We start from the raw sequence: 26,711 nt of genomic DNA, 5'->3' as shown, positions 1-26,711 counted from the left end.
ATGCCAACAATCTCTGTTGGTTAGAATAATGTTGACGAATTGTTGGCTGGTGAGATTTTCAGGGCTAAATACGGAAACAATCCATAGAAAAACAGGTAATGTCCTGTCAGAAAATGACCAATACCTTTAACATTAAGAGCATGGACATTTCCTTCAACCATAAAACGTAACATAATTCAAAGTGAATCAAAATATAGGTAAAACACCTGTGAAAATTCAATAGAGAAAATTCCTTTATATTAACACTTTGGGACGTATTTTTACAGATTTTGTCTTTGTTTTTGCATTGTACACTGTTATACACTGGGTGTATAACACAGAGAAACTAATATAGTTATATGGTTAGTATATGTACATGAATTCAAAGCCCAGTGATGTGGCATTTTTTTTCTTTTGTGCTATCCATTTATTTATTCAAAAACAATATATACATTATATATATAGAATAACTTGAATACTCGTTTTGATGTATAAATCCCAAATGTCCACGTGACACAACTGTTAAAAAAGAAAATTCTAATTAAAAAGAAAACCTTATTTCTTTCTAATAAAATCTTATAATCTTTTGTTAGTATTTCTTGATTTTTTTTTTCATGCAAAACAACTTAACTTGGAACATTATTTTCTTTTCTTTTTTTATTATTATTTCTTAAGTCATGGATACTCTTATATATCATTAAATCTAATGTATCACATCCTGAACTGTTCAATAGCCAAAATTCAGTATTCCAGATCTCAGTCTGGTCCATTATTTTTATAGCCTACTAAATAAGTCCCTGCATGCCTTACGAGCTTTGTCAGTCATTCGATATCAAAAGCCACCCCGTTATGCACTGCTTTGTATCCCAAGTGTGAAACTCATTATCATTGCCCCATCTGTCCTTCTAGAACATCCATGCTGCACACAAAGGCTTTTTTTCTGGCATGTGCTTTGGTTAACGCTGTCGTGCCCCTCCCTCTCTGGCTGCCTGTTGTCTGGTCAGCAAATGCCGAGGCCTGTGAGGGCCAGACCCAGAGACTTTGACTCATCTTTACACAGCTGTGCACTAGAAAATCTTCCAGACATAATGGGCTTGTGTATTCTATGATGTAATGATGTTATTTTAAATGTCACTCTATTTCAGATGACATCGACATGATGTCATTTTACTGGCTGAGGATAGCTCTCAGTAGCCGTGCTAATAGTGTGTTATCAGTGCTCAGTAGTGGTATGGAAATATTTAATTAGTAATAAAGCCAGGTGATTGTGAGCGGAATCTTTAATGGTTGTAAATTTTTGTAAACTTTGCTACAAAGTTTAAGCAAAATTTGTTGATCACAGAGAATACAAACTATTAGTATTATACTGGTTTATGATTACTTTTATTAGCATTATAATAAATATTTTTATTATGATTTTATAGTCATAGAATATGTTTTAAATTATTACATCATAAATGATTATTTTTCCGTTGAGGTGTTTGTGATCTTAAAAGTATAGATCACACAAAAATGACAATTCTGTAAGCCTTTACTCACACTCAGGTTGTTCCAAACCTGTATTAGTAACCCAACATTCTTTAAAATATCTTAAACCAAAAATTACACAATCATCTGTCATTTTAACAGTTATCCTTTTTTATAAAATAAATGTAAGAATATAGAACTTACGGTTCAACGTTTGGAGTCAGTAAACTTTTGAAATGTTTTGAATCTTTTTTTAAATAAATCTTGATTTTAAATTAAGCAACACACGTGGCAGAACCTTCAAAAAAGCTACCAGGTAGGCAGATCTCTTCATATTGTTCCAGTTAAAAGTTACAAAGTCTCTTGTAAGAACATTTTCAGGACAAATTGATTATCATTACTGAAACTGGTAGTTTTCCACATTTAGAAAAATATTAGATTAAACATTTTCTATGAAAATATACTTCATTAATGTCTGATTATATACATTGAGTAAAAAAATTGGCAAAATCATCATGGCTTCTGTCGTTAGCAAAACATGCTAATACACCCCATCCTCCGCAACACCATTCTCACTTACTGCAACAATTTAAGGCCAGTTGCGGTAGAGAGAACTTCTTTTTCGGTAATGATAATTTAATCACACAGACTATTTTTAAATGTATACAGTATAATGAGTTATTAAATTAAATATTATTTAATAAAAAAAAAAAAAAAGCAAAAAAGCTTAAGCAGAGGCTAGGGTGAAAACGTTTATATCAACCCACCAACTCCCAGGATGGAGACAGACATTATGGGTTAGAGCAGGGGTCGGCAGCCTTTTCAGCATGACGTGCCATTTAAAATTTTTCTGGTTAACCACTGTGGCAACAAAACCTGTGTTCACATACACAGGTTTGTTTCACTATATTAGTGAGAACACTCATAGGCTACCACTGTTTTATGTCAGGTTTATGATATTTTCTATGTCTTAACCTGATCCCTATAACCCTCACAGAAGCATGTACACATCATCATATTTAAATGGATAATTCACCCAAAAATTAAAATTCTGTCATTAATTACTCACCTTAATGTCGTTCCAAACCCGCAAGACCTATATTTATCTGCAGAACACAAATTTCGATATTTTTTATGAAATCTGACAGCTCTCTGACCCTCCATAGACAGCAACACAAGTGCAATGTTCCCAGGTCCAGAAACATAGCAAGGACATCAGTAAAATAGTCCATGTGACACTAGTGGTTCAACCGTTGATTACGTTTTAGGGTACTCTCCAAAATGGCGGAAAACGGTAACTCAGGGAGAAGAATTGTTTAATAAATTATGTTGTTATTATCACATAAACTGTTTTACCGATGCCCTCTCTACATTTCTGAACCTGGGAACATTGCAGTTGTGTTACTGTCTTTGGAGGGTCAGAGAGCTTTCAGATTTTATCAAAAATATCTTAATTCAACTAGATTTCATGAAAGTGCACATAAAAAGTACAGCAAATAAGAATGAAAACTCGTGGTATTGATAAAAATTGCAAAAATTGACTTTTGCTGGTATAGGCTGGATAGGATTAGGGTTGTGGGGTAGATGCGCATCATATGTACATAAAAACTGAGTATCATATGCATGCGAAAACTGTGTGTTATATGCACGCCAAACAGGTGCGTAGCATATGCATACCAAAGTCCATTTTTGCGTATCAATACCACAAGATTTCATTTTTATTTGGTGTACTATTTATATGCATTTTCATGAGACCAGGCTCCTTAATTTTTGTTTCTGAAGATGAACGGAGGTCTTATGGGTTTGGAATAACATGAAGGTGAATCATTGATGACAGAATTTTAATTTTTGGGTGAACTAACCCTTTAAATATAAACATTTTTACAAACATTTTTAACTAGTGAGGACATAAAATGTTGGGTTGATATAAACATTTTCTCTGAAATTGGTCACCTTAGCCTTTTTTTATTATTATTAAATAATATTTTATTTAATAACTCATTATATACATTTAAAAAATAGTCTGTGGGATTAAATTATCATTATCGAAAAATACGTTCTCTCTACCGCAACTGGCCTTAAATTGTTGCAGTAAGTGAGAATGGTGTTGCGGAGGAAGAGGTGACTTAGCGTGTTTTGCTAACAACAGAGAAGCCATGATGATTTAGCCAATTTTTATATAATCTATCTATATAATCAGACATTAATGAAGTATATTTTCATAGAAAATGTTTAATCTAATATTTTTCTAAATGTGGGAAACTACCAGTTTCAGTAATGATAATCAATTTGTCGTGTACATGTTCTTACAAGAGATTTTGTAACTTTTAACTGGAACAATATGAAGAGATCTGCCTACCTGGTAGCTTTTTTGAAGGTTCTGCCACGTGTGTTGCTTAATTTAAAATCAAGATATATATATAAAAAAATGGTGTGCTTAAATGGCCCTCAAATTTTTTTTTTAAGTCAAGTCATTTATAAGAGTACTAGAAACGGAAGGGACAGCCTTTACAGGATAAAGAAATTGACAGTAAGAGGAGACTGACTGTGATTAAAGTGCACGCGATGCATGCTCCTGCAGATCATTAATGTGATTTTATTCATCTTAATTAACTTTATTAATACATTTTTTTTAACTAGATACTTAAACTATATTCACTATATAGCCTACAGTGATTAACAAATTTATGTAAGATTTCTGCCACTGCTGCTCATTACTATCAGTATTGGTAATTACTAAAATAATTTTTTAGCTTTCTGTATTGGTTAGTCCTCCAATATGCTTAAGGTCTTTAGTTACAGTAGTAGGATATTTCTATTGCTATACTATAATTATTGCTGTTATCTATGAAAGAAAGGAAGAAAAAAGTGCTTTATATTTTTAATTCAGATACACAATTAGTCAAAAAGTACAAAAGTGCCAGCAAGCATGTGAGCTGTTATCAAAGGAAAAGGAGGACATTTTTTTTAATTATGTGAATAAATACCATTTAGTTGTTTCGGTTTGTTATTTTGCCAATAAATGACTAACATTTTTAGGTTAAAATTTTTTAAATATGTGCTTTCTCCATTATGACAGGTGGTCTAATAAATTGTTAAGCACTGTATGTTTTCATAGCATTCAGTTGGCACATTTGTTTGAAGGACATTGGGCAGAATGTGGAATAGTGTGTTCTTGTCAATCAAATTAAAATAAAGAAAATTGAAGATTGCCGTATTTTCCGGACTATAAGACTTTTTTTCATAGTTTGGCTGTTCCTGCGACTTATAGTCAGGTGCGACTTATTTATCAAAATTAATTTGACATGAACCGAGAGATATGAACCAAGAGAAATGAACCAATATTAAACATTACCGTCTACAGCCGCGAGAGGGCGCTCAGTTCTGCTCAGTGTTCCTGTAGTCTACAGTGAAGACATAGAGCGCCCTCTCGCGGCTGTAGATGGTAATGTTTTCTCTTGGTGCTTGGTTCTAAATAAATGCGACTAATAGTCCAGTGCGACTTATATATGTTTTTTCCTCATCATGACGTATTTTTGGACTGATGCGACTTATATTCAGGTGTGACTTATAGTCCGAAAAATACGGTAATTGAACAAAATAATAGGCCGACTAATCGATTATCAAAATAATCGTTAGTTGCAGCCCTAGTAAAGTGAACTCATTGTCATGTTGAAGAAACCAGTCTGAGATTATTTGAGCTTTGTGATATGGTGTGTTCTTCTGCTGCTGTAGCCCATCTTCTTCAGGGTTCGACATGTTGTACGTTCAGAGATGGTATTCTGCATACCTTGGTTGTAACGAGTGTTTATTTGAGTTACTGTTGTCTTCTATCATCTCTAACCAGTATGCCCATTCTCCTCTCACCTCTGACATCAACAAGACATTTTCGTCCACACAACTGCCGTTCACTGGATATTTTCTCTTTTTCGGACCATTCTCTGTAAACCCTAGAGATGCTTGTGTGTGAAAATCCCAGTAGATCAGCAGTTTTTAAAATACTCAAACCAGCCCGTCTGGCACCAACAACCATCCCACGTTCAAAGTCAGTTAAACCCCCTTTCTTTCCCATTCTGATGCTCAGCAAGTCGTCTTTACCACATCTAGATGCCTAATAGCCTAAATGCATTAAGTTGCTGCCATGTGATTGGCTGATTAGAAATTTGTGTTACCAAGCAATTGAACAGGTGTACCTAATAAAGTGGCCGGTGAGTGTATATATGTATAATCATCTTAATAGAGGAATAAACTCTCAATGTTGCAAGAGACCAAGTTACTGATTATAGGAGCAGAATCGATGTAATTAAAACTGGCAAACGGTCAAGCAAGGCAACTATAATTATTCATATCTCCATGCATGCTGGGTAAAGGACAAATGAGAGTAAACCACAATACCTTTCTGTATGCAGGCCTATTTGAAATGCTATGCTTGATGGTTCAGCTTTTGAGTTCAGAATTGTGAGTAAAACAAAATAAGTGCACAAATATTTGGCTATTCAACATTATTATTATCTACACCTGTATTTGTTCTGTTGGAGTTATTAGTTCCCTTTTGAGTTGTTCACCATCTTTCCTGTTATTTCAGAATGGGAGGTTTCTCTGAGATTGATGTCATGCTCTGTAAAAAGATGTGTGTAGATGAACGGTGGCTGAGGCAAATACCACAGTTGAATACTTTTCCTTTTATGATGGCGTTGTTAAAATGTGTTGAGAGTATATCAGTCTAGGCCTCCGTCCAGTGTGTCTGCTGAAGATGTTTATGGTTACGGACAGGCTATTCTCAATTAAAAACCCATGGTTGTTCTTCTACAGTGCTACTCTCGAGCCATGTTTGGAGCTGTTTGCTGTGATCCTGGTGACTTTTACTCTCTCTCTGCCCCCCTCTCCCATTTGTTGACAAAGCAAAAGCAGACGTCAAACTGTGTTATGTAAGAGCCAACCCCCTCCCCCCCCCCACAGCCCCCTCGCTTCAGTTACAGAAGGCCCCTTGTAGATCTCCTTTGTGTAATAAAGCTGGACTCTTTAAAAGCTGTCATGGAAATAGAATGAGGCGATCCTCAGAGATTCTTGGGTGGACTATTATGGTACTTTTCCTTGTGTCATCCCCTTTATTATTGTAATAAGCCTGGCATAATGTAATGGAAAACCGTGAGGGATGTCCAGTACATGATGACCTTCAACTGTGCTTTGGATCTAATGCTGTGACTTATTAACTTTTGGTTGGAGAGTTCTCACAGATTTTATTACGTCAATAGTTCTGCCATCAAAATCCATAATATCTGGCTGTATTTCACAGAGTTTCCCAAGTTCCTAAAATGCATTCAGCAGCATTACTGATATGCAGGACATTTTAGATGTTCACAACAAGACAGAGGCATTGCTCATAGAAATGAGCCAGTGGAAGGGAGGGAAGTCAGCTAACAAAAATGTGCATTTAGATTTTTTAAATGTTTGCAAGCAATGTTAAACAATATGTGTTTGTATATACTGTATATATGTAAAATATTGTATATTCATTGTATATTGTATATAAATAAGAGTATATTTAATAATATATCATTTAACATCAACATAAAACAGAAACAAACTTAAAATAGCTAACACCTGTTTACAGTGTATTATTGATAATATTCTGAATGGAAAAATGGGGTGAGTAGAGCTAGTATGCTATGTCATTATTGAAATTTAGAAGAAAAGCTCATAGATGTGTGTTAGCAGGATGAGGTATTTTATTTTATGATTATTTTATCTGTGGTTGCTAGTAAAGTGTAAAGCGCACGGTGCAGGTGCACTCAGGGCGTATGCAAATCCACTTTTGCTATTTTAACGACGGAAAAACGGTCCGTGCACCGGGGCGCATTTTTGGAATGGGTTGTCCCTATTCTCTTAATGAGTAATGGGCGTAACGTTCAATACACCAATCAGAGTGTCATCTCCCATTCCCATTAAGAGCGAGATGCCCTCGCGCCAGGACAGATCACTATTAAATAGCGGAATTTTTTTGCTTCTCAAGCGAAGAAACCGATCTGCTCGCGCGTCAAGTTAAAGTGTGCGAGCAGATCATCGGGACAAGCAGGGATCCACCAAAGCTCTGCGCGATGAATCAGTTAGTATATATGTGTGTGTATTGGCCCAATTGTTCAATTAATTTGCCAATTTCATTCATCATTATAAGTAGTAATAGGCTGAATTGCATATAGGTAGCCTAATCAAACACACCTGAGCATACTAATCAGTGTCTTCAGGATCATTAGAAAATCACAGGTAGTTGAGTTTGATCAGGGTTGGAAATAAACTCTGCAGCGCATTGGCCCTCCAGGGCAAGATTTGAGGAACCCATGCCTAATTCTAATACATGCAGTGACTATCCATCATTACATTTTTATATTTATGCAGCCTACACAATAATATTATTTAACACTGTAATCCTTTTGTTTTTAATATTTGGCATGTTTGTGTGATGCACATCCCTGTGTGTAATAAGCAAAGTCAACGCGAACTGTGGACCCGCTCAGAGGCGCATTTTCTACCATTGCACTCTTTAAAAAACAAAAAAATAATGTGCCATTAACTTTAGACTTCAGACCAAGTTTCAGTTTATTTTCAACTCCTTAAAATAGCAATGTGCCTAAACACACCTCTTTTTTTAGACCAGCATGTCCATGGGCGCACAAATGGGCGCAAATGCATTTGCTAATTAAACGACGTGGCTCAACTAGCAAACACACTTGCGCTGCGCCTTGCATAGCATTGTGCTGGGTGTATGATATGGCCCAAAGACTTGGACCCTTGTTTGACATGAGAAAATATTTTATTTTTAGCGCACTGGACAAAGACTGTAATCATCAAAAGTGTTGTTAATACACAAGAGTGACTTGAACTGTCAGTGTTCATGCCTTTGACCTTGATATGACCGACTCAGATCACTGTTTACTGTGAGAAAGTAGTGTCTAGTCCAACTTGGCCCTTTCCCAATTCTGATATTCCTTAAATCAAACAGTCAACAGCCCATACTTTATCTTATTAATATGACAAACATCCAGATTTAAAAAAACATTTAGTCTTACTTACATAGCCTCATGAGGTGCTTGGCATGCCAGACAGGGATGGAGAGGTGGATGGATAGCAGGATGCTGTAATTCGTTCAAGACATACTAAGTAGGTGCCACATTTCCAGGTGGCAGTTGCTGACAGGTCCATCTTGGTAGTTGAAAGTGGCAAAGCATTGGTAAGGTTCAGTTTTTTGAAGAGAACAGAAAATGATAGTTGGGATTTTTAAGACGGGCCACAAAAAAGGAGATTTAAAAGGGCTCCCTCTATGTTTGGGTGCTTGTTAGGTCTTTAAACCATGTTAAGCTCAGCTGAAGTTCTCTGAAGGTGAAGGTCCTTACAGGTAAGGTGAGTCGGTATGATATTAACAAGATTAATGTGCAGAAATAAATCTTTTTCATATGATAATTGACTATTATGGCTTTGGATTTAGAAACTAAAATTTAGGATTAATAGCATATCTTCTACAAAGGCAGCATGTGGAGCAATTCAGAGTATTAAGGATACTCAGACCATGTGACTCTTTATTGATGGGTTGATGCATGCAGCTGTTATAGTTGGATCTGTTTTAAGTTTATAGTGGAAAATGATTCCCTCTTATCTAATTCAGTTTGCTATATAAACAGTATATTTGTGTATTATTGTATTACAAAATGGCTGTTACGTAACTGTTCAACAACTCCAAATTTAGGATGATATCCATTTTCAAGTGGGTAAATCCAGTGCTAACAGCCTTTTCTGTAAACATCTGAAAGATTTTATATATATATATATATATATATATATATGATATATGATTTTCATTAAGATGTGGGCTCTATTAAATTATCGAAGTTAAATTATTTGGCTAATTTACTGGTTTTGATATATAGACAGGTACTATAGACAGTAACTGTAAGCTAAGTCAGGGAGACAGAACACGTCGCATAGAGACAGATGGCTAATGTTTACATTTTGATCCATTAGAAATGTTACAGGAATATATGCAATTATCCAGGACCTCTGTAATATTTTCTATGTCTAAAGAAAGCTCTCGTTTGGCAAATAGTAATTAGTATCTAAAATACTAATCCTTATTTGTTTAGGCAGACACTTTTAACCAAAGCAACTTACTCATTTATTACAGGGCAGAAACATCTGTTCTAGAGGGATATCCTTTGTGAGCAACTGAAACATATACATTTTCATTGACCCAGATTTCCTTACTCAGCCAATGTTCTGTAACAGGTCACTTTGTATCTTGTTTCAGTGTGAACCACAGCCATGACACATCAGTTTAGAGGGATTGTCACTCTCGTCATGCCTCAGCTCCCTCACGTTTATCATATTAGAAGGATTGTTTGTAACGTTATTCCGGTCGTAATTTCACAATCGAGCCAATCAGATTGTTTTCAGATTTTAAATATTTACAGTGGTATAGAAAAGAATCACCCCCTTTAAAGTAATTAAATTTTGTTGCTTTGTAGGCTGAAATGAAGACGGACATAGTTTGTTTTATCCAGCTTTATTACTTGCAATTTATAACATCCAACAGATCCGAAAAAAAAAGAAAAATACCCACTGTATATTTAAAGCCATTGAAATCAGGCCTAAATATACCAAGCAAGTCAAGCAAGCAATTTCAACAAATAGGCCAGTTTATTTTTTTATATATTTTTTTTTATATTTTTTTAATTTTCATACTTTTTCTAGGGCTGCGCATTAGGTCGGTATATTGTGATAACACGTTTCAAATTGTGAAATAAGATTTTGGTTAACCACCCACCCCTACTTTTTGCACCAGCTTTTTTGCGATTGTAAAAGCATGCTAAGGAACATATATTTGAGGTGTTGTTGTTGAGTTGCCGAAATCTTTATTGCCAACCACCTAATATTCTTTGTTCTCTTTCCTGATGACTTGCTGACCAACACTGTTCCCTGTCTCCGCATCTCCTTTCATCTCTCCTTTCACCCATTTTCATTTGCAGGGCTCTCCAGCAGAGGGCACAGGGAAATTTGATGCAGCCCCTGGTAAGCATGCCACATTTTCAGTACCTCCATCAAGTTTCTTGAGGTTACACCAGTGTGGCTGGCCTTTAGTTACAATTATATGGGCATGAATGAAACATGCAAAACAAAACAATTGCAACACAGATATATAAAACAACAGAAATATATGATAATGTATGATATTGTTTAAGTCTTTTTTACACAATTGAAGCTGTTACACCTTATTAAGTAATGCATAAAAGACAGTAGCAAGGAATTATAGCTGTCTAATGTCTTGATACAGGAGGCTCATGAGTAAGCAATCACAAACAGACTCTCTCTGTCTTCCTCTCTGGCTTGAGTCATTGTTGAATCAGTATTCTCACTGCCAGGGCCCCTATTTCCTTCCGTTCATCAATCTTTCTGATATTTGCGCCAGCCATCAGAGAACACTGTGATTACAATCTTCCTTGAACTTAAAAAGCCATAACAATAACTCCGTAAACCTAGCTCAGTGGTTCTCAACAAATGGGTCACAAAATGTCACAGAGGAGGTTAAAAACAATGATAAATGCAATTATAGTAGCTCTACTTAGTTTCTTTTTTTGTTGTCCACATCTCATTTATGGATGTATGTGTCTCGTAGCATGTCCACCCTGTCGGCGCACTGTATCTGCTGTGCGAGTAAGCCCTTTGAGGATCATGAAGAGTTCCCCTGATCTCATGCCCACTGGTAAGAGCAGCATTTTTAGTATTTGGGGGACTAACATTGTGAGTAATATCAAATGAGTAATATAAAACTTTATTTAGTTCTTTGAAATAACTTCTTTGCTCTATGTTTTTGCAGAGCTGGACCCTACCCGTGTTTGCAAGGGCATGGGTGCTGTTACTTTGAGGGCCACACTAGTGCACATCGATGATGAGGACAGCACAAGCCAAGAGCTAACCAAGAACACTGCCAAAAGTAAGTTGGAAATGCAGGATTTGTCAATAGGAGAGTGCTCTGTAAATATTGCACAAAGCAGAACAGCGCCAGACTAATTCTTGTGTGCTGTCATAATGTTACTTATGTATGCAGATAATGTTCACTAAATGTGCTTTTATTTTTTTCTGTCCTCACATTAACTGGAAAGATCTTTGTTTACAGGAACTGTGCTTTCCTGAGTTTCCAATTTTCCTATTAATGGAAAGGTCCATGTTATGTTATTTTGACAGTCAATGGATTTGATGTGGTTACTTGCTGAATTACACAGTAAATTTGATTTGTACAGATTTGTATGTTTTGTCACCTTTTTTTTACCCATGATGAGTTTGCATCCCTGAACTAAGCAAGCCAAAGGTGCAAGTGGCAAAGAACAAAAACTCCATCGGCAACAGAAATGGAGAAAAAACCTTGGGAGAAACCAGGCTCATTTGGGGGGCAGTTCTCCTCTGGCTAGACAAAACCAGCATGGTGTGGTTTAATTCTAGGCTGCAACACAGGTCAAATTCTGCAGAGGACTTGTCTGGTTCCCACGGTCTTGTCCCAATGGCCGTCTAGTTGGCGAGGTATTTGCAGGGGATCTGTCTCTGGGGCTCATCTAGTTGACGTGGTCTCTGCTGACATTCAAGGCTGTTGAGGTCGTCTAGGTGCTGATCCACCATCTGGTCTGGATATGGACTGGACCTCGGTGGGGACCATCATGTCTGGAAGTGGACTGGATCTGAGTGGCTATGGTGACCTTGGAATAAGAATGAAACAAACTAAAATTAGAGTAGAGGCCATTCTTCTTACAAATTTAACGAGTATTGGGTGTTATGGGAAGTGTTCCCGGTTCCGGTTGACCTATTTAATGCAGCCTAATTATATTTTAACGAATTAGAATTATAGAAATGTGAGAGTGTGTTACGTGTATGCCAGGTTAAAGAGATGGGTCTGTAATCTAGATTTAACCTGACAGAGTGTGCTTGCCTCCTGAACAACACTAGGTAGATTGTTCCAGAGTTTGGGCGTTTAATAGAAAATAATTTGCTGTCAGTATTTTGACATTCAATTAAAGTTTATTTGTATAGCGCTTTTTATGATACAAATCATTGCAAAGCAACTTTACAGAAAATGAAGTTTCTACTATATTTAGTAGTAGCTTACCAGTGGTGACTGTCAGTTTATGTGCATATGGCAGAAATTTTCAGAAAAATTAAAGACGTAGTCAAACAGACAATGAACACTATTAACAGCAATTATTAAATGATGCAATCAAACTACCAGCAAAATTTGGTAGTTCTGTATGTTGTTTCAGGTTGTTTCTGCATCATCTGAGGTCTGAGATATCTGAGATATTCATTTTGATATTCTAGGTATTATCAAATGGCAAGAGTTTCACATCAAGAGATCACAGCAGACATGAAGGACTATAATGTGATATGAGCTCGCTCAAGTATTGAGGAACTAAACCTTTCAGGTCTTTTTAAGATGATTAGCATGATTTTAAAATGAATACGATATTCAATAGGGAGCAGTGTTAACATAACTGGGCTAAATATGGTCATACTTCCTGGTTCTAGTAAGAACTCAAGCAGCTGCATTTTGGACCAGCTAGAGTTTGTTTATTAAGTGCGCAGAGCAACCACCCAATAAATCATTACTATAATCTAACATTGAGGTCATGAACACATTAATTAACTTTACTGCATTTGACACTGAGAACATAGATCATAAATTAGATAGATTTTTAAGATGGAAAAATGCGGTTTTACAAATGCTAGAAACATGGTTCTCAAAGGAAAGACTGGTGTCAAACAACACACCTAGGTTTCTAACTGATGATGAAGAACTGACAGAGCAGCTGTTAGGTTTTACACAGTGTTATGGATTATTACATTTGGAAGTTTTCCAGAATTTACCAGTAGGAAATTACTAGCCATCCATTTTTTTATACATCAACTGTGCATTCTGCAAAATGGTATGTTTCATCAGGCCACGAAGAAATTTAGAGCTGTGTATCATCATCATAACAGTGAAAGCTAACACCATGTTTTCTGATGATGTTTCCCAAGGGAAACATGTAAAGCATGAAAAGCATTGGTCCTACTGCTGAGCCTTGTGGTATTCCATACTGTACTTGTGATTGATATGATACCTCTTCATTCGCTGTTGTAAACTGATGACGGTCCGATAAGTAAGATTTGAACAATGCCAATGCGATTCTACTAATGCCAACATAATTTTGTAGTCTACTCAAAAGAATGTCATGGTCGATAGTGTCAAACACAGCACTAAGATCCAGTAACACTAATAGAGAAATACAACCACGATCAGATGATAAGAGCAGGTCATTTGTAACTCTAATGAGAGCAGTCTCAGTACTATGATACAGTCTAAATCCTGACTGGAAATCCCTTACAGATACCATTTCTCTCTAAGAAGGAACATAGCTGAGAGATACTGCCTTTTCTAAAATTTTCTTTTTTACAGAAAAGGGAGATTTGAGATCATTCTGTAATTAACTAATTCTCTACGATCAAGGTATGTTTTTTTAATGAGAGTCTTAATAACAGCCAGTTTTAAGAATTTTGGGACATATCCCTAATGGCATTGATGAATTAATAATATCCAGAAGAGGATATATGACTTATGAAAGCAACTCTTTTAGTAGCTTAGCTGGAAAAGGGTCCAACATACATGGTGTTGGTTTTAATGATTTGACAAGTTTATAGAATTCTTCCTCTTCTATAGCAGAGAATGAGTGGAATTGTTCCTTAGGGCATCTATTCCACTGTCTGATGTGATACTGTAGCTGACGGCTGCATGGTTAGAATTTTATCTCTAATAGTATCGATCTTGGAAGTAAAGAAGTTAATAAAGTCATGACTGCTGTGCTGGGGAAATGTCTGCACCTCTTGATGCTTTATTTTTTGTTAATTTAGCTACTGTATTGAATAAATGCCTGGGGTTGTTTTTGTTTTCTTCTAAAAGAGATGAAAAGTAAGCAGATCTAGCATTTTTTTTTTAGCTTTTCTATAAGTAGAAGTACTTTCCTTCGATGCAATATGAAATACTTCTAATTTAGTTTTTTTCTAATAAATGATCTGTTCTCCATTTTCCCGGTTGTAAGTGTGCTCATTATGCCCTGGCGTCAGACTGTTTTCGTTAATATTCTTTAAACATAAAGGAGCCACCGTATCTAAAGAAAAGAGAGAATCCATAGATTCTATTACAACATCAAGTTTTTCTATACAACTCCAGAGTGAAGAAAGGGGCAGGTAACATCATCACAGACTCCTCTCACCCCGGGCCAAACCTGTTTGCACTTCTCCCCACAGACAGATGTTACAGATCTCTGAGCACTAGAACATCTAGGCATGAAAACAACCCCCCCCCCATGCCATCTCCAGCTTACAAAAAAAGAAAATACAACTTGTCTTCAGTAATTCATTTCTTAATCAGTAATTATTGCCCTTCTCTCAAATTTTATGTAAATGCACATATTTTTTATTTATATGGCTGTATATACAGTAAATAATGCACAACTCTGTACATAAATATTCTGTTCCAGATGTATACCACATTATTATTATTTTTTTTTTTCCCTTAATCTTACTTATTTAAAAGTTCTTTCTGTTATCAGTGTCATACATGTATGTATGTATGTATGTTTTTACCAAGAGCTCCTAAGAAAACACAACAAATTCCTTATAAAGCAAATAAAACTCATTCTGATTCTTCTTGGACAACTTTTAGTGAACGTCCATATTTGCAGGGGATCTTCAAAGACATCTTTTGTTCACACCCAAGTTGAGCTGTGGAAACGGGAACCTTCAGCGTGGATGGTTGCACATTTCACAATTGTTGTTATGCCTGAATAAAAAGGCCATTGGAATAAACACTTCTTACAGTGGGTTCAATGGTCTCCTTGTTCTTCTGTCAAAGTTCAGAGAATCGTTTTTTTTCCAGTCATAAATTAGCTTCTATGTGGATGAAGACTTTCTGTGGGGTTCAGTTCTGACAGATTCTGGCTGGTGTTTAATTTATTGGAGATTTAAGGATTTTTTTGTGGCATAAATTGTGGTTAGCGCTGAAAACAAATAGGTTCACTGCCAAGTAGAGGCAGCTTTATTTCATGTTCATGTGTTTTTAGGTTTTATAAAGTTCCTTGGAGATTTTCTGATCCTTTAAGAATCCAAACTGTTTGGATTTGTTACAGGTGGATGGCTTGGTGCGGTCAATGGAGATCCCATAGAAACAAGTCTGACTGAGAGAAGTGTAAACAACACCGGAGCTGATTTAAATTCAACTCCAGTCAATGAGACACCAAGAAAGGTGAGTCACCATGTGTGAACCTCGTTCCTTTTTAGCAATGCTTTGCTTTCTTGCAAAAATGCCAGAGATTGAAATGAATGCTAATTAAACTGCTTGATCCCAAGATCTCTGGAGACATTGAGGAACTCCTTAATCTTAAAATAATTTAAATGAGTGCAGTGACTGAATCCTGTCAATATTTTAGAAGAGAGATGACATTTCTAGTAGTTTTTTTTTTTTAAATTGCATTATCATCTATAATGGTATAGATCCAAAGTATTCAATTATTTATTCCTGAAGTTACATTAGGGAATTAGTGGAGAAGTTACATGAAAAATTAATGTAATTTCTTATTAATAATAAAATTGTTATTGGAAATAACTCTGAAAAAAAAATTACATTAAAAATGTAGAAAACTGAAAAAGTTGAATGTTTTTATTACTAATATGACTAAAACTTAAAAATAAATTAAAGGGATATTTCACCTAATATTTAAAATATGGTTATCATTTACTCACCCTCATGCTGTTCTGTATGATTTTTCTTCTTCTGTTGAACACATAAGATACTTTGAAGAATGCTGGTTACCAAACAGCTGACTTTGACTTACATTGGTGAACTATCCCTTTAAAATTTAAACTGAACATATAAAATATATTCATATTAGTCATTTAATGTAAATTATATAAATACGTACTATAATATTATAAATACACTACTGTGTCTAGAGTGTCTGCTTTTGTGTTCTCCTCAGGTGGACTCACCTGTAAGTGATGGTCAGTCTCTGCTCACATCCTGCCTTGATCAACCGAGTGCTGTTACCTTATCAGCCAAATTGTCCTCTTCATATCCCCCCACCAGCAGCGTCAACCCAACAATCATCTTGCTGCAGCACAGCAGAGGTAAATAACAGCCTTCAGTACTTCAGGTGGGGTTAAATGTAAAAGTGCTAAATGCTTTCATGATATAAGAGAAACAATATTGAATGTTCTTTCCCTTGTGATTAGTTTTCAATGTTATATTTTAGTTAAAATTACCATAAGACATTTGCGATTTCATGTATTGGACAGGATCTCTGTAATTATTATTTGGAAGTTTATGGTTATGGGAGTGGAGATTAAACATTTTGTATAAAATGTGAACTACACATTAAATAGAATTCATAATAAAGGTGCATCAGTCAGTACCATGAGAAATGTAGTCAGAGTATTCAACAAAGGTTAAAATAAATGAGGAGAAGGGTTGCAAGAAAAACGGAAAAACATGTTTGATTCCGAAAGGATTAAAATCACAAAGTACATCTGTCAAATGCAAATATATCTGTCCTTCTTAGGAAAAACAGTTGCCATTCAAATAGGGCTGTAGCCATGATTAATTAGTTTAAACATTAAATCCTTAAGTGATCCTTTTAAAGATTTTGTCCTAGATAAATATCAGCTGAAAGTACCAGGCCAGTGTGTATTTTATCTTGTGTTCTGGACGTTTATGATCTGAGTGTGTGTTTCAGAAGCTATGGCGGAGCAGGGCAGAGGCACTAATCAGAGTCCTACCGTCAGCCAGAATAAATCTTCCTCTGAGACTCCTGCAGACATGGAAGGAAAGAGAATGAGACTTTCTGAACATTCAGCTGTCCCAGCTCCCAGAGTCCCAGTTCGGGTAACAAACAGCCATTTCTAGTTATCAAGACACACCTGTGCAGACTTTGACCACATAACTATATCCAGAATCATATATAAATAAAACACCATCTGTACAATTTTCTCTTTTAGAACACAGAGCTGTCAAAGGACTGGTACAGAAACATGTTCAAACAGATTCACAAAGTCTCAGGTAAAGATGCACCTTAGGAATAACATGCAATCAACACTTTTATTTCATCTTTTTGTGTCCATATCCGAATATGTCCAGGTCACATTTCAGTCATGTATCTATGTGTGTATTCATCTTTGTCAGTGTGTTTTGTCTTTCATTCACCTTACTCAGAGCCTGTCGAAGAAAATCCATATCGTCCCACCTACATATTTCCAGAGAGCAATGACAGGCCACTGAAAACCAGAGGTACCTTAATAATAGTTATAATCTGATATTTATTAACATTCCTCCATGTCACTCTTTTCTGTCTGTCATTTAGCAAAACATTTATTCCTGTGTATATATTGGGCTAATTTTATATACAGTTCATGAAAACCAAAATAAAAAGGAAATACACTGCCGTTTTGAAAGTTTGGATAAGATTTTAACATTTTTTTGTAATGTTCAGTACAAAAATACAGTAAAAACAGTAATATTGTGAAATATTATTACAATTAACAATAACCGTTTTCTATTTAAATATGTATTTTAAAATGTAATGTAGCCATTACTCCAGTCTTAAGTGTCACATGATCCTTCAGAAATCATTCTAATATGTTGATTTGCTTGTTGTACTGCTTAATATTATTGTGGATATTATTGCCTTCTCAGGTGTAGAAAGTAATAAAAAACAGCATTTATTTGACATAGATTTTTTTTGTAACTTAATAAATATCTTCACGGTCACTTGCTCAATTTAGTGCATCCTCTCTGACCCCTAATAAGATGTTAAATGCGCCACATGCTTGGCTCCATCCTATGTCCATTCTTTCACAAATCTCAACCTGCATTAGATGCTGATTTATATGCACACAGTGTCAACAAATTGATCGTCCTAAAGTGGCATCATAGCACTCAAGGTGAGCTGTGGAAATAGAGCTATTTTCAACACACTGAGAAAACCATATCACCATGTATTTAAAACTCGTAGATTGATTACCTCCATTATAAGAGCTTTCATACATCTGTGATGTGTTTTGTGGCTGTGCTCTTAGAGAACCATTCTGCTGAATTATTAAAGCAGTCACAACACACCTAATGGGTTTTGTGTATCCATTGGATTCTTTAGAATATACACAGTTAGCAAAGCCATTCCAATGCTGGTCTCAAGTATCTGTTAAAAATCATCATCTTAATGGCTCCTTTCATTAGACTGCGGTGAAAATGGCTTATTTGTACTGTAACTTCCCAGCTAACTGAATATTCCAGCATCAGAAAAACACACTGCTGTGGTTATAGTGCCATCCACTGGTTGGATTAGTCTGTGGAAATAAAGCGGCCTTGTTTTGGAGCTGCCATTTAGTTTATAATGGACTGCTATATATGTCACACTTATCCCTGTAATTTTCACCTAGTATATATTAAATGTTTAGAGCAAAGGCTATACTAAGTAGAACACAATAAGAGACCAGACTACATTTGGAATACATTTGAAATGTGAAATAAATATAATATATTGTAAGTTGTATTATTTCAGCTGTATTGCTCCATCGCTCAGTGTTAAGTTTTTATTTGTGCCTAATAAGTATTTTCCGACTCTTTCAGATGAAAGGCCGTCATATGCTGGTGAGGATGGTAAGTGTTTTTGTTTTAATCCTGTGAGAGAAAATAAAAACTACACTATGCATTCTTGTTTAAAGGAAAGCTGTGTTTCAGTGCGGGCGGTCCCTCGTTCCAAGAGTGCTGTAGACATGGGGAGCTCCAGAGCACAGCTGCCTGTGCCAACACACACATCTTCCCTAAAACCTCAGAGGTGAGCCGTGACACTATGAAACAAATATAATGGTTTATGTGAGAGATTCTAGCACATTTATTGATGGATGTCCTGAAACTTCTGTATTATGGTGTGAATTCTTGCACCCTGCTAGTGTTGCTCAACATAGAGATGATATAATTTCTTCTCAAACTCTTAATATATGCAGTATTGTGTTTTAGCATTTGTCATGCTGCCTTAACAAGCATGTGTTGGCTTAGGAGATGTTGCTGTTTGCTGTTTAAATTCATAATAGACACCAGTCATTCAGTCATCAGTGTTCGCTAGTTGAAAAGTAATTAACATAAACTGTCTTTAACTTGAATCTTCGTAGATTACTTTTGGTTTTATACATAAATTCAAATATATGAATTCAAAATCTAAATTAAAACTGGGAAACTTCTGAAATGTTTTATTTTTTACATTTGGATTTTCACTTACCGGTAAATTAAAAACAAAACCTGATACTTTTTCAGGATTTCAGGATGAATAGAAAGTCAGAAAGAACAGCATTTATTTTAAATATAAATCTTTTGTAATTTTATTAATGTCTTTAATGGATTAAATTGATCAAAATAAAAAAGTATAGATGCTGATCCCAAACTTTTGAATGGCAGTGCACTATAATGTTAAATAATTATTATATTATGGATATTTTAAACATTTTCACTTGAATTATTGTAGTGGTAATGTCATTTGGAGAAAACTTTACAAAAAGGTTCAATTCATTAACACTAATTAGGTAAAGTGAACTTACATTAAACTGTGCTTTTAAATTTTTGATTTTCCAGGTTAATGTTTATTTCTTCTAATTTCTTCTTAAAGCTGAGTTTATTATGTACAACCCGAATTCCGGAAAAGTTGGGACGTTTTTTAAATTTTAATAAAATTAAAACTAAAAGACTTTCAAATCACATGAGCCAATATTTTATTCACAATAGAACATAGATAACGTAGCAAATGTTTAAACTGAGAAATTTTACACTTTTATCCACTTAATTAGCTCATTTAAAATTTAATGCCTGCTACAGGTCTCAAAAAAGTTGGCACGGGGGCAACAAATGGCTAAAAAAGCAAGCAGTTTTGAAAAGATTCAGCTGGAAGAACATCTAGTGATTAATTAAGTTAATTGATATCAGGTCTGTAACATGATTAGCTATAAAAGCTTTGTCTTAGAGAAGCAGAGTCTCTCAGAAGTAAAGATGGGCAGAGGCTCTCCAATCTGTGAAAGACTGCGTAAAAAAATTGTGGAAAACTTTAAAAACAATGTTCCTCAACATCAAATTGCAAAGGCTTTGCAAATCTCATCATCTACAGTGCATAACATCATCAAAAGATTCAGAGAAACTGGAGAAATCTCTGTACGTAAGGGACAAGGCCGGAGACCTTTATTGGATGCCCGTGGTCTTCGGGCTCTCAGACGACACTGCATCACTCATCGGCATGATTGTGTCAATGACATTACTAAATGGGCCCAGGAATACTTTCAGAAACCACTGTCGGTAAACACAATCCGCCGTGCCATCAGCAGATGCCAACTAAAGCTCTATCATGCAAAAAGGAAGCCATATGTGAACATGGTCCAGAAGCGCCGTCGTGTCCTGTGGGCCAAGGCTCATTTAAAATGGACTATTTCAAAGTGGAATAGTGTTTTATGGTCAGACGAGTCCAAATTTGACATTCTTGTTGGAAATCACGGACGCCGTGTCCTCCGGGCTAAAGAGGAGGGAGACCTTCCAGCATGTTATCAGCGTTCAGTTCAAAAGCCAGCATCTCTGATGGTATGGGGGTGCATAAGTGCATACGGTATGGGCAGCTTGCATGTTTTGGAAGGCTCTGTGAATGCTGAAAGGTATATAAAGGTTTTAGAGCAACATATGCTTCCCTCCAAACAACGTCTATTTCAGGGAAGGCCTTATTTATTTCAGCAGGACAAGGCAAAACCACATACTGCAGCTATAACAACAGCATGGCTTTGTCGTAGAAGAGTCCGGGTGCTAACCTGGCCTGCCTGCAGTCCAGATCTTTCACCTATAGAGAACATTTGGCGCATCATTAAACGAAAAATACGTCAAAGACGACCACGAACTCTTCAGCAGCTGGAAATCTATATAAGGCAAGAATGGGACAAAATTCCAACAGCAAAACTCCAGCAACTCAAAGCCTCAATGCCCAGACGTCTTCAAACTGTTTTGAAAAGAAAAGGAGATGCTACACCATGGTAAACATGCCCCGTCCCAACTATTTTGAGACCTGTAGCAGAAATCAAAATTGAAATGAGCTCATTTTGTGCATAAAATTGTAAACTTTCTCAGTTTAAACATTTGCTATGTTATCTATGTTCTATTGTGAATAAAATATTGGCTCATGTGATTTGAAAGTCTTTTAGTTTTCATTTTATTAAAATTTAAAAAACGTCCCAACTTTTCCGGAATTCGGGTTGTACAAACATGAATTAATAGTATAAACAGTAGCACATATTTATATACCTTTAAATAAACTGTTGCTATACTAGTGTTATACAATATTATTGTTACAATATTTGTATAAATTTATATAATCCATTTATATGTATTTACATAAATGAACAGTTCTCAATGCAGATTAATAAATTGTTAAAAAATTTGTATGGATTGTTAGTTCATGGTACCTAGTACATAACTAAAGTCTGAAAGATCTGAGATGTATTGTAAAGAACTGCAGTGCTTGTATATAAGAGATGTATGATGTGTTTTTAAAACATAAACTGCATGTATGGAAACGTGCTGCCAAAACTTGCCCTTGCTGGTTGCCATGGCGTCTCTCCACCTCCCTTGCTGTATCACTCCATCTCTCCCCCCATGCATCCCTGCAGAAATGAGTGGGAGCCCCCTGACAAGAAAGTAGACACCAGGAAGTACCGCGCCGAGCCCAAGAGCATATTTGAGTACGAGCCAGGAAAGTCTTCAGTGCTGAAGCTGGAGAGACCGGTATGAAGCTCTTTATACATGCATGTTTGTTTACTGGTGATGGTTGTGCAGACCTGTGCATGACTTTTGATGCTGCAAGAGCTGTATTCTGCCTGTTTCACTTACAACGACAGCACACTCGCAGCTGTACGTCTTGGAAGTCTTAAGTGATCTCGGTTGGCTTGACTTGTTCTGGTGACCCTTTTCATGTTGTGATACATACTGTAGCATATATATCTTGTGTATTGATGCACACACAGTGTCTTACAGTAACGTTAGAATATAGGAAGCAGGAGGACCCCTTACTCAGCTATGAAAAGATCATCAATGTAGTGTCCAGACTCAGTTAAGAATAGAGGCTCTTGCAGGGGCTTGTATGTGCCTGCAGTCTGGTCATCATTCAATGATTCAATCTTGTTAGCATGATTCATTCTGGGAGCTGCTACTATTACATAATGTCTTTCTGATGACATACCGCTGTAATAGGTTTATTGTAGAAGTAAAGCAAAGCATGTTGGATGTTCGTCAATGAAACAACTGAAGTAGAGCAAGTGCAAGCTGCATTAGGTCTTTCATTTTTTCCCTCATTGTTAGGGGAAGTAATTAAAATGGCTCTAGGTCAGGTCCTATCTAGGGCAGAAGATAATGTGCTCACTGTGTCTATTCATTTGATTTAGCTCTGAAGATTCTGTGTTGTGGAATATTCTAATTGCATTTAAATGATATGTACACTAACACTACCATTCAAAAGTTTGGGGTTGATAACAATTTTTACATGTTTTTAAAAAGAAAATTAATCTAATGATAAAATAAAAAACAGTACATATCTAAAATATTATTCTAATTTAAAACTTTAATTTTAAGATATTTTAAAGAGAATTTATTCCTGCATTGACATTACTCCTGTCTTCAATGTCACATGATGCTTGACATGATCCTTATTCCCTTAAAAGGTATAAAGGTTGCAATAGAAATCTTTTGTAACATCATAAATGTCTTTACCGTCACTATCGATCAATTGAATATGTATTTGCTGAATAATAATAAAATGTAAAAAAAAAAATTACTGACCCCAAACTTTTGAACGATAGTGTAATGTTAAATATGGCATTATTATTGTATTACAGATATTTTTTAAGTAGGGAAAATATTTCTTTTACAATCATCAATTCATAAATATTGATATTCATAGCAGAAGGATAAAATTATTAATTTAATATTTCTGAATATGTGTTTATTCCTCTTATTCACCTTATTCTCTCTAGCTCTAATGGATCCCTTTCCTTATCAGGACTTTTCCTTTATGAGATATTTATTTCCTATTTCCTGTTCCTTCGAATGCTGAGATCAACCAGATGTTCTTGAATTATAAGTCATCAAGCCGGAAACAAATCCAATCATGTTTCCTCCACTCTCTCAGCCTGGAGCCTTTCTTACTGTCTAAGATCATGACATTAAGAGATAATTCATGTAACATCATCATTCAGTCTTACTGTACATCTCATTCATATTCTGAATCTTCCTCTCTCTCTTTCTCTCTCTCTCTGTCTTTTTGTCCTCCTTTCCTTGTTGCCATATTTCTGTAGACTCAGAACATAAGTCCAGAAGATGTAGATTTAGAGAATGAGCCTTGGTATAGGTTCTTTTCTGAGATGGAGTTTGGCAAAGCGGTAAGTTGGCAGTATTAAAGTGACCCATTTTTATATATATATATAGAAAAATGCATGCCATCCCTAAATATTTTTGTCTGTCTGTTAGAACCATTCTTATGTCACTTCCTGTCTGCACTGACCATCCATATGTATGTTCCTTATCCAGCCCATTGTAGTTGAGTGCATAGCAATAAAACAGTAGAAGTGGAAGAGCTCCTCTGAATGTGCTTCAGAAGCTGCATCAGAGATGCTAAAAGAAATGGTAAATGGTGCTGTCAATCATGGCAGACACCACCTCTCAGTTTGCCAGTATTATTCCTGATCATATTCAAATCCATGATCTGTTTGAACCTTTTTTCACCATCTTTTACATCACATTTTTGTCTTTTCTGACTAATTGAATCTCAGTATTTTATCTTTTGCACTGTGATATAAAATTAAACTGGCATCGGATTTGCAGGGTTCGTTCGACAAAAAAATTCTGCAGCCTGTGTGTATTTTTTGAGGCCTTGCTGTTTAACTGGCAGTAATTCTGGTGTTGGCACAGATGACTTCGAGTAGGCTTTCAGTTTTATGGAGTGCCAGGACTGGAAACAGACAGCAAGCTATGATGTTGCAACTATATTGGTAAAGACGACGGACTCAACATTAGCCAAACTCCTTCCCCTGTGCTTAACCCTGTTGCATGTTTTCAGTAGCGTTACCTGGGAACATTGACTGAAAAGTTAGCCTCTGCATCATCCACTTATTGGTTGTCAGATTTGCTCCATCCACCTTAACTAATGTGAAAGTACATAACATCCTGCCGGAAACTATCTGCTCATGGAGATATAATCTGAAGTGTAAACTTTTTGTCTGACCTTGATGCAGTAAGTAAAGCACTGTAAATTAGCACCAGTGTGCTGTCACTGGGATAGGAAGGCCGTCGCTATGCTCTCAGTGGCTCAGAGCCTGTGCAGCATTGTCATCAACTCAACACCTGGGAGTAAATAGCACATTTGTTCACACTTATTTACTTGGAGACAATTAAATTAAAATTAAAGCTTTTATTCAGAATGGACATGATTTTTTTATGGTAGGATTCCCATAATAAATCAGCTGTAAAAATAAAATTAAGCACATTTCTAAAGCTTTGTAAACACTCTGAAATGTGTTAGTATTAGAAATATTAACAACAGCATCCATCATATATAGCAGCTTAAGTCTTAAAGCACTGCATCTGTGGTCACAGAAAATCCCAGCAATAGACTTGTTGAGCTTACAAAAAAATAAATAAAAATGAAGGGTCTATAATTTTTATGGTAGGTTTACTTTAAAGAGCAGGTCGTATGGTTTTTTGAAAAATTATCTAATTTGCAGTTTATAATGTAGCTATCCTTGAATGAAAACAATCTGCGAAGTTGTTAATCAAAAAAGTGCATGATAAAAAAAGGATCTTGTCTCGCAAAAGAGAGAGTCGACTCAGAGTCGCCTTAACGAGTCGTCATATTTTCAAATCTTTTGCCTGTTACCGGTATACTTCACTGGCTAACACATTTGCATAATCCCTGTCTTGCTGCGAAATACGAACAGAGTGTGACCTGTCCACAAACACTTCTGCTATACGTGTTTACATCATGTTGGGTAGCACTGTGTTCAAGGAAACCACAGAAATAGAATTAGAACCTTTTGTTGTGTGCATGTCATTTTATCAACGACTGCTTCTCTAATCTTGGCTTTTATTTTCGTTGGTTTCTAATCTTAATTTGGACTAACAATCTCTCCGAACAACAACCCATAAGTAGGATTGACACATTATGTGTACGGTTTCAACTGAGTGCTCAAAATAGAATTTTTTTTTAGTTGTTTTACTCCTTCAATAAAAAAAATAACTAAAAAAAATCTAGTTTTTGTGCTAACATGTGATGTATACCTAGTGGAGCTTTAGATTTCCAGGTAAAGCACATTACTGTACTGAAGTAGTTCTGATAATTTGATGTGAACCCGCTATTTCCTAAAAATGTGTTGATTAATGTACAGTAGACTGACGTTGTTCTAATTACTTAGTTTAATAATAAAGAATGTAGCACACAGACTTTATAATCATTGTGAAATTGCTGTTTATTTTGCTGCACCAGCAGTTGTAGGGTTAATGCGGGAGAGACGAGCGAGTTAACAGGCTGGTGCTCCTGTGATGCAGCTGTTCTGATTAAAAGTTAAGACAGAGTGTCTTTTGTCTGTCGTTATTCAAACATTACAGTAGACATATTTTGGATTACAAACTGTATTGTTTTATCAGTTAGTCACATTAAAATACAGAAACACTTATGCAAGCTGAAGTTTAGCTGCTAAACTTTGAACACTTAAAAACAATAATTGGTGGGTTGTCCGTTTCCAAAAATACAAGCTATGATATTGAGAAAGGTAGCATTGCCTGGCAACATTGAGAGATCAGCCCCATATACAGTCTAATGCTCCAATACATTCTTATAATAATGACATAAAATACAAATGCAACACGGTTAAGCACAGGGGAAAGAGTTTGGCTCATGTTGAGTCTATCGTCTTTACCAATCTAGTTGCATCATCTACCTTTCTCATTATCATTCTTACCACATGAGGCAAGATCTTGCACGGAGCTCCAGACCAAGGCTGAAATTTCTTCCATTTCCAAATAATCGCACCAGCAGTTGTGTTGGAATGGAAGAAACAGATCGTCTGGACAGGTGTCTTAAACACCTAACAAGCTGACATTAGGAGTAACTTCTTAAAGTGGCAGGACTAAT

At 35.9% G+C, this 26,711-nt stretch overlaps 1 protein-coding gene across 2 annotated transcripts in view; it reads left to right on the top strand.

Annotated features, from left to right (window-relative positions):
* LOC132110732 (sorbin and SH3 domain-containing protein 1-like) overlaps positions 1-26,711 on the top strand; it is a 50,085-nt gene that overhangs the window by 3,401 nt on the left and 19,973 nt on the right. Inside the window, exons 2-13 of one of the 2 annotated variants that reach the window (XM_059517579.1) lie at positions 10,464-10,506; positions 11,111-11,197; positions 11,312-11,428; positions 15,648-15,763; positions 16,497-16,644; positions 17,250-17,398; positions 17,512-17,572; positions 17,726-17,800; positions 19,139-19,168; positions 19,250-19,346; positions 22,201-22,315; positions 23,881-23,964. In XM_059517579.1, the coding sequence (XP_059373562.1) occupies positions 11,167-11,197; positions 11,312-11,428; positions 15,648-15,763; positions 16,497-16,644; positions 17,250-17,398; positions 17,512-17,572; positions 17,726-17,800; positions 19,139-19,168; positions 19,250-19,346; positions 22,201-22,315; positions 23,881-23,964 (1,023 nt within the window). In that variant the 5' untranslated portion in view covers positions 10,464-10,506; positions 11,111-11,166. Of the gene's footprint in view, positions 1-10,463; positions 10,507-11,110; positions 11,198-11,311; positions 11,429-15,647; positions 15,764-16,496; positions 16,645-17,249; positions 17,399-17,511; positions 17,573-17,695; positions 17,801-19,138; positions 19,169-19,249; positions 19,347-22,200; positions 22,316-23,880; positions 23,965-26,711 lie in introns of both variants that reach the window. The other variant, XM_059517580.1, reaches the window with a different exon arrangement.

This window comes from Carassius carassius, chromosome 30 (genome assembly GCF_963082965.1).
Source record: "Carassius carassius chromosome 30, fCarCar2.1, whole genome shotgun sequence".
Lineage (NCBI taxonomy): Eukaryota > Metazoa > Chordata > Actinopteri > Cypriniformes > Cyprinidae > Carassius > Carassius carassius.
Note: the sequence above shows the minus strand (reverse complement) of the source record. Positions and strands in the feature narration are given on the sequence as shown.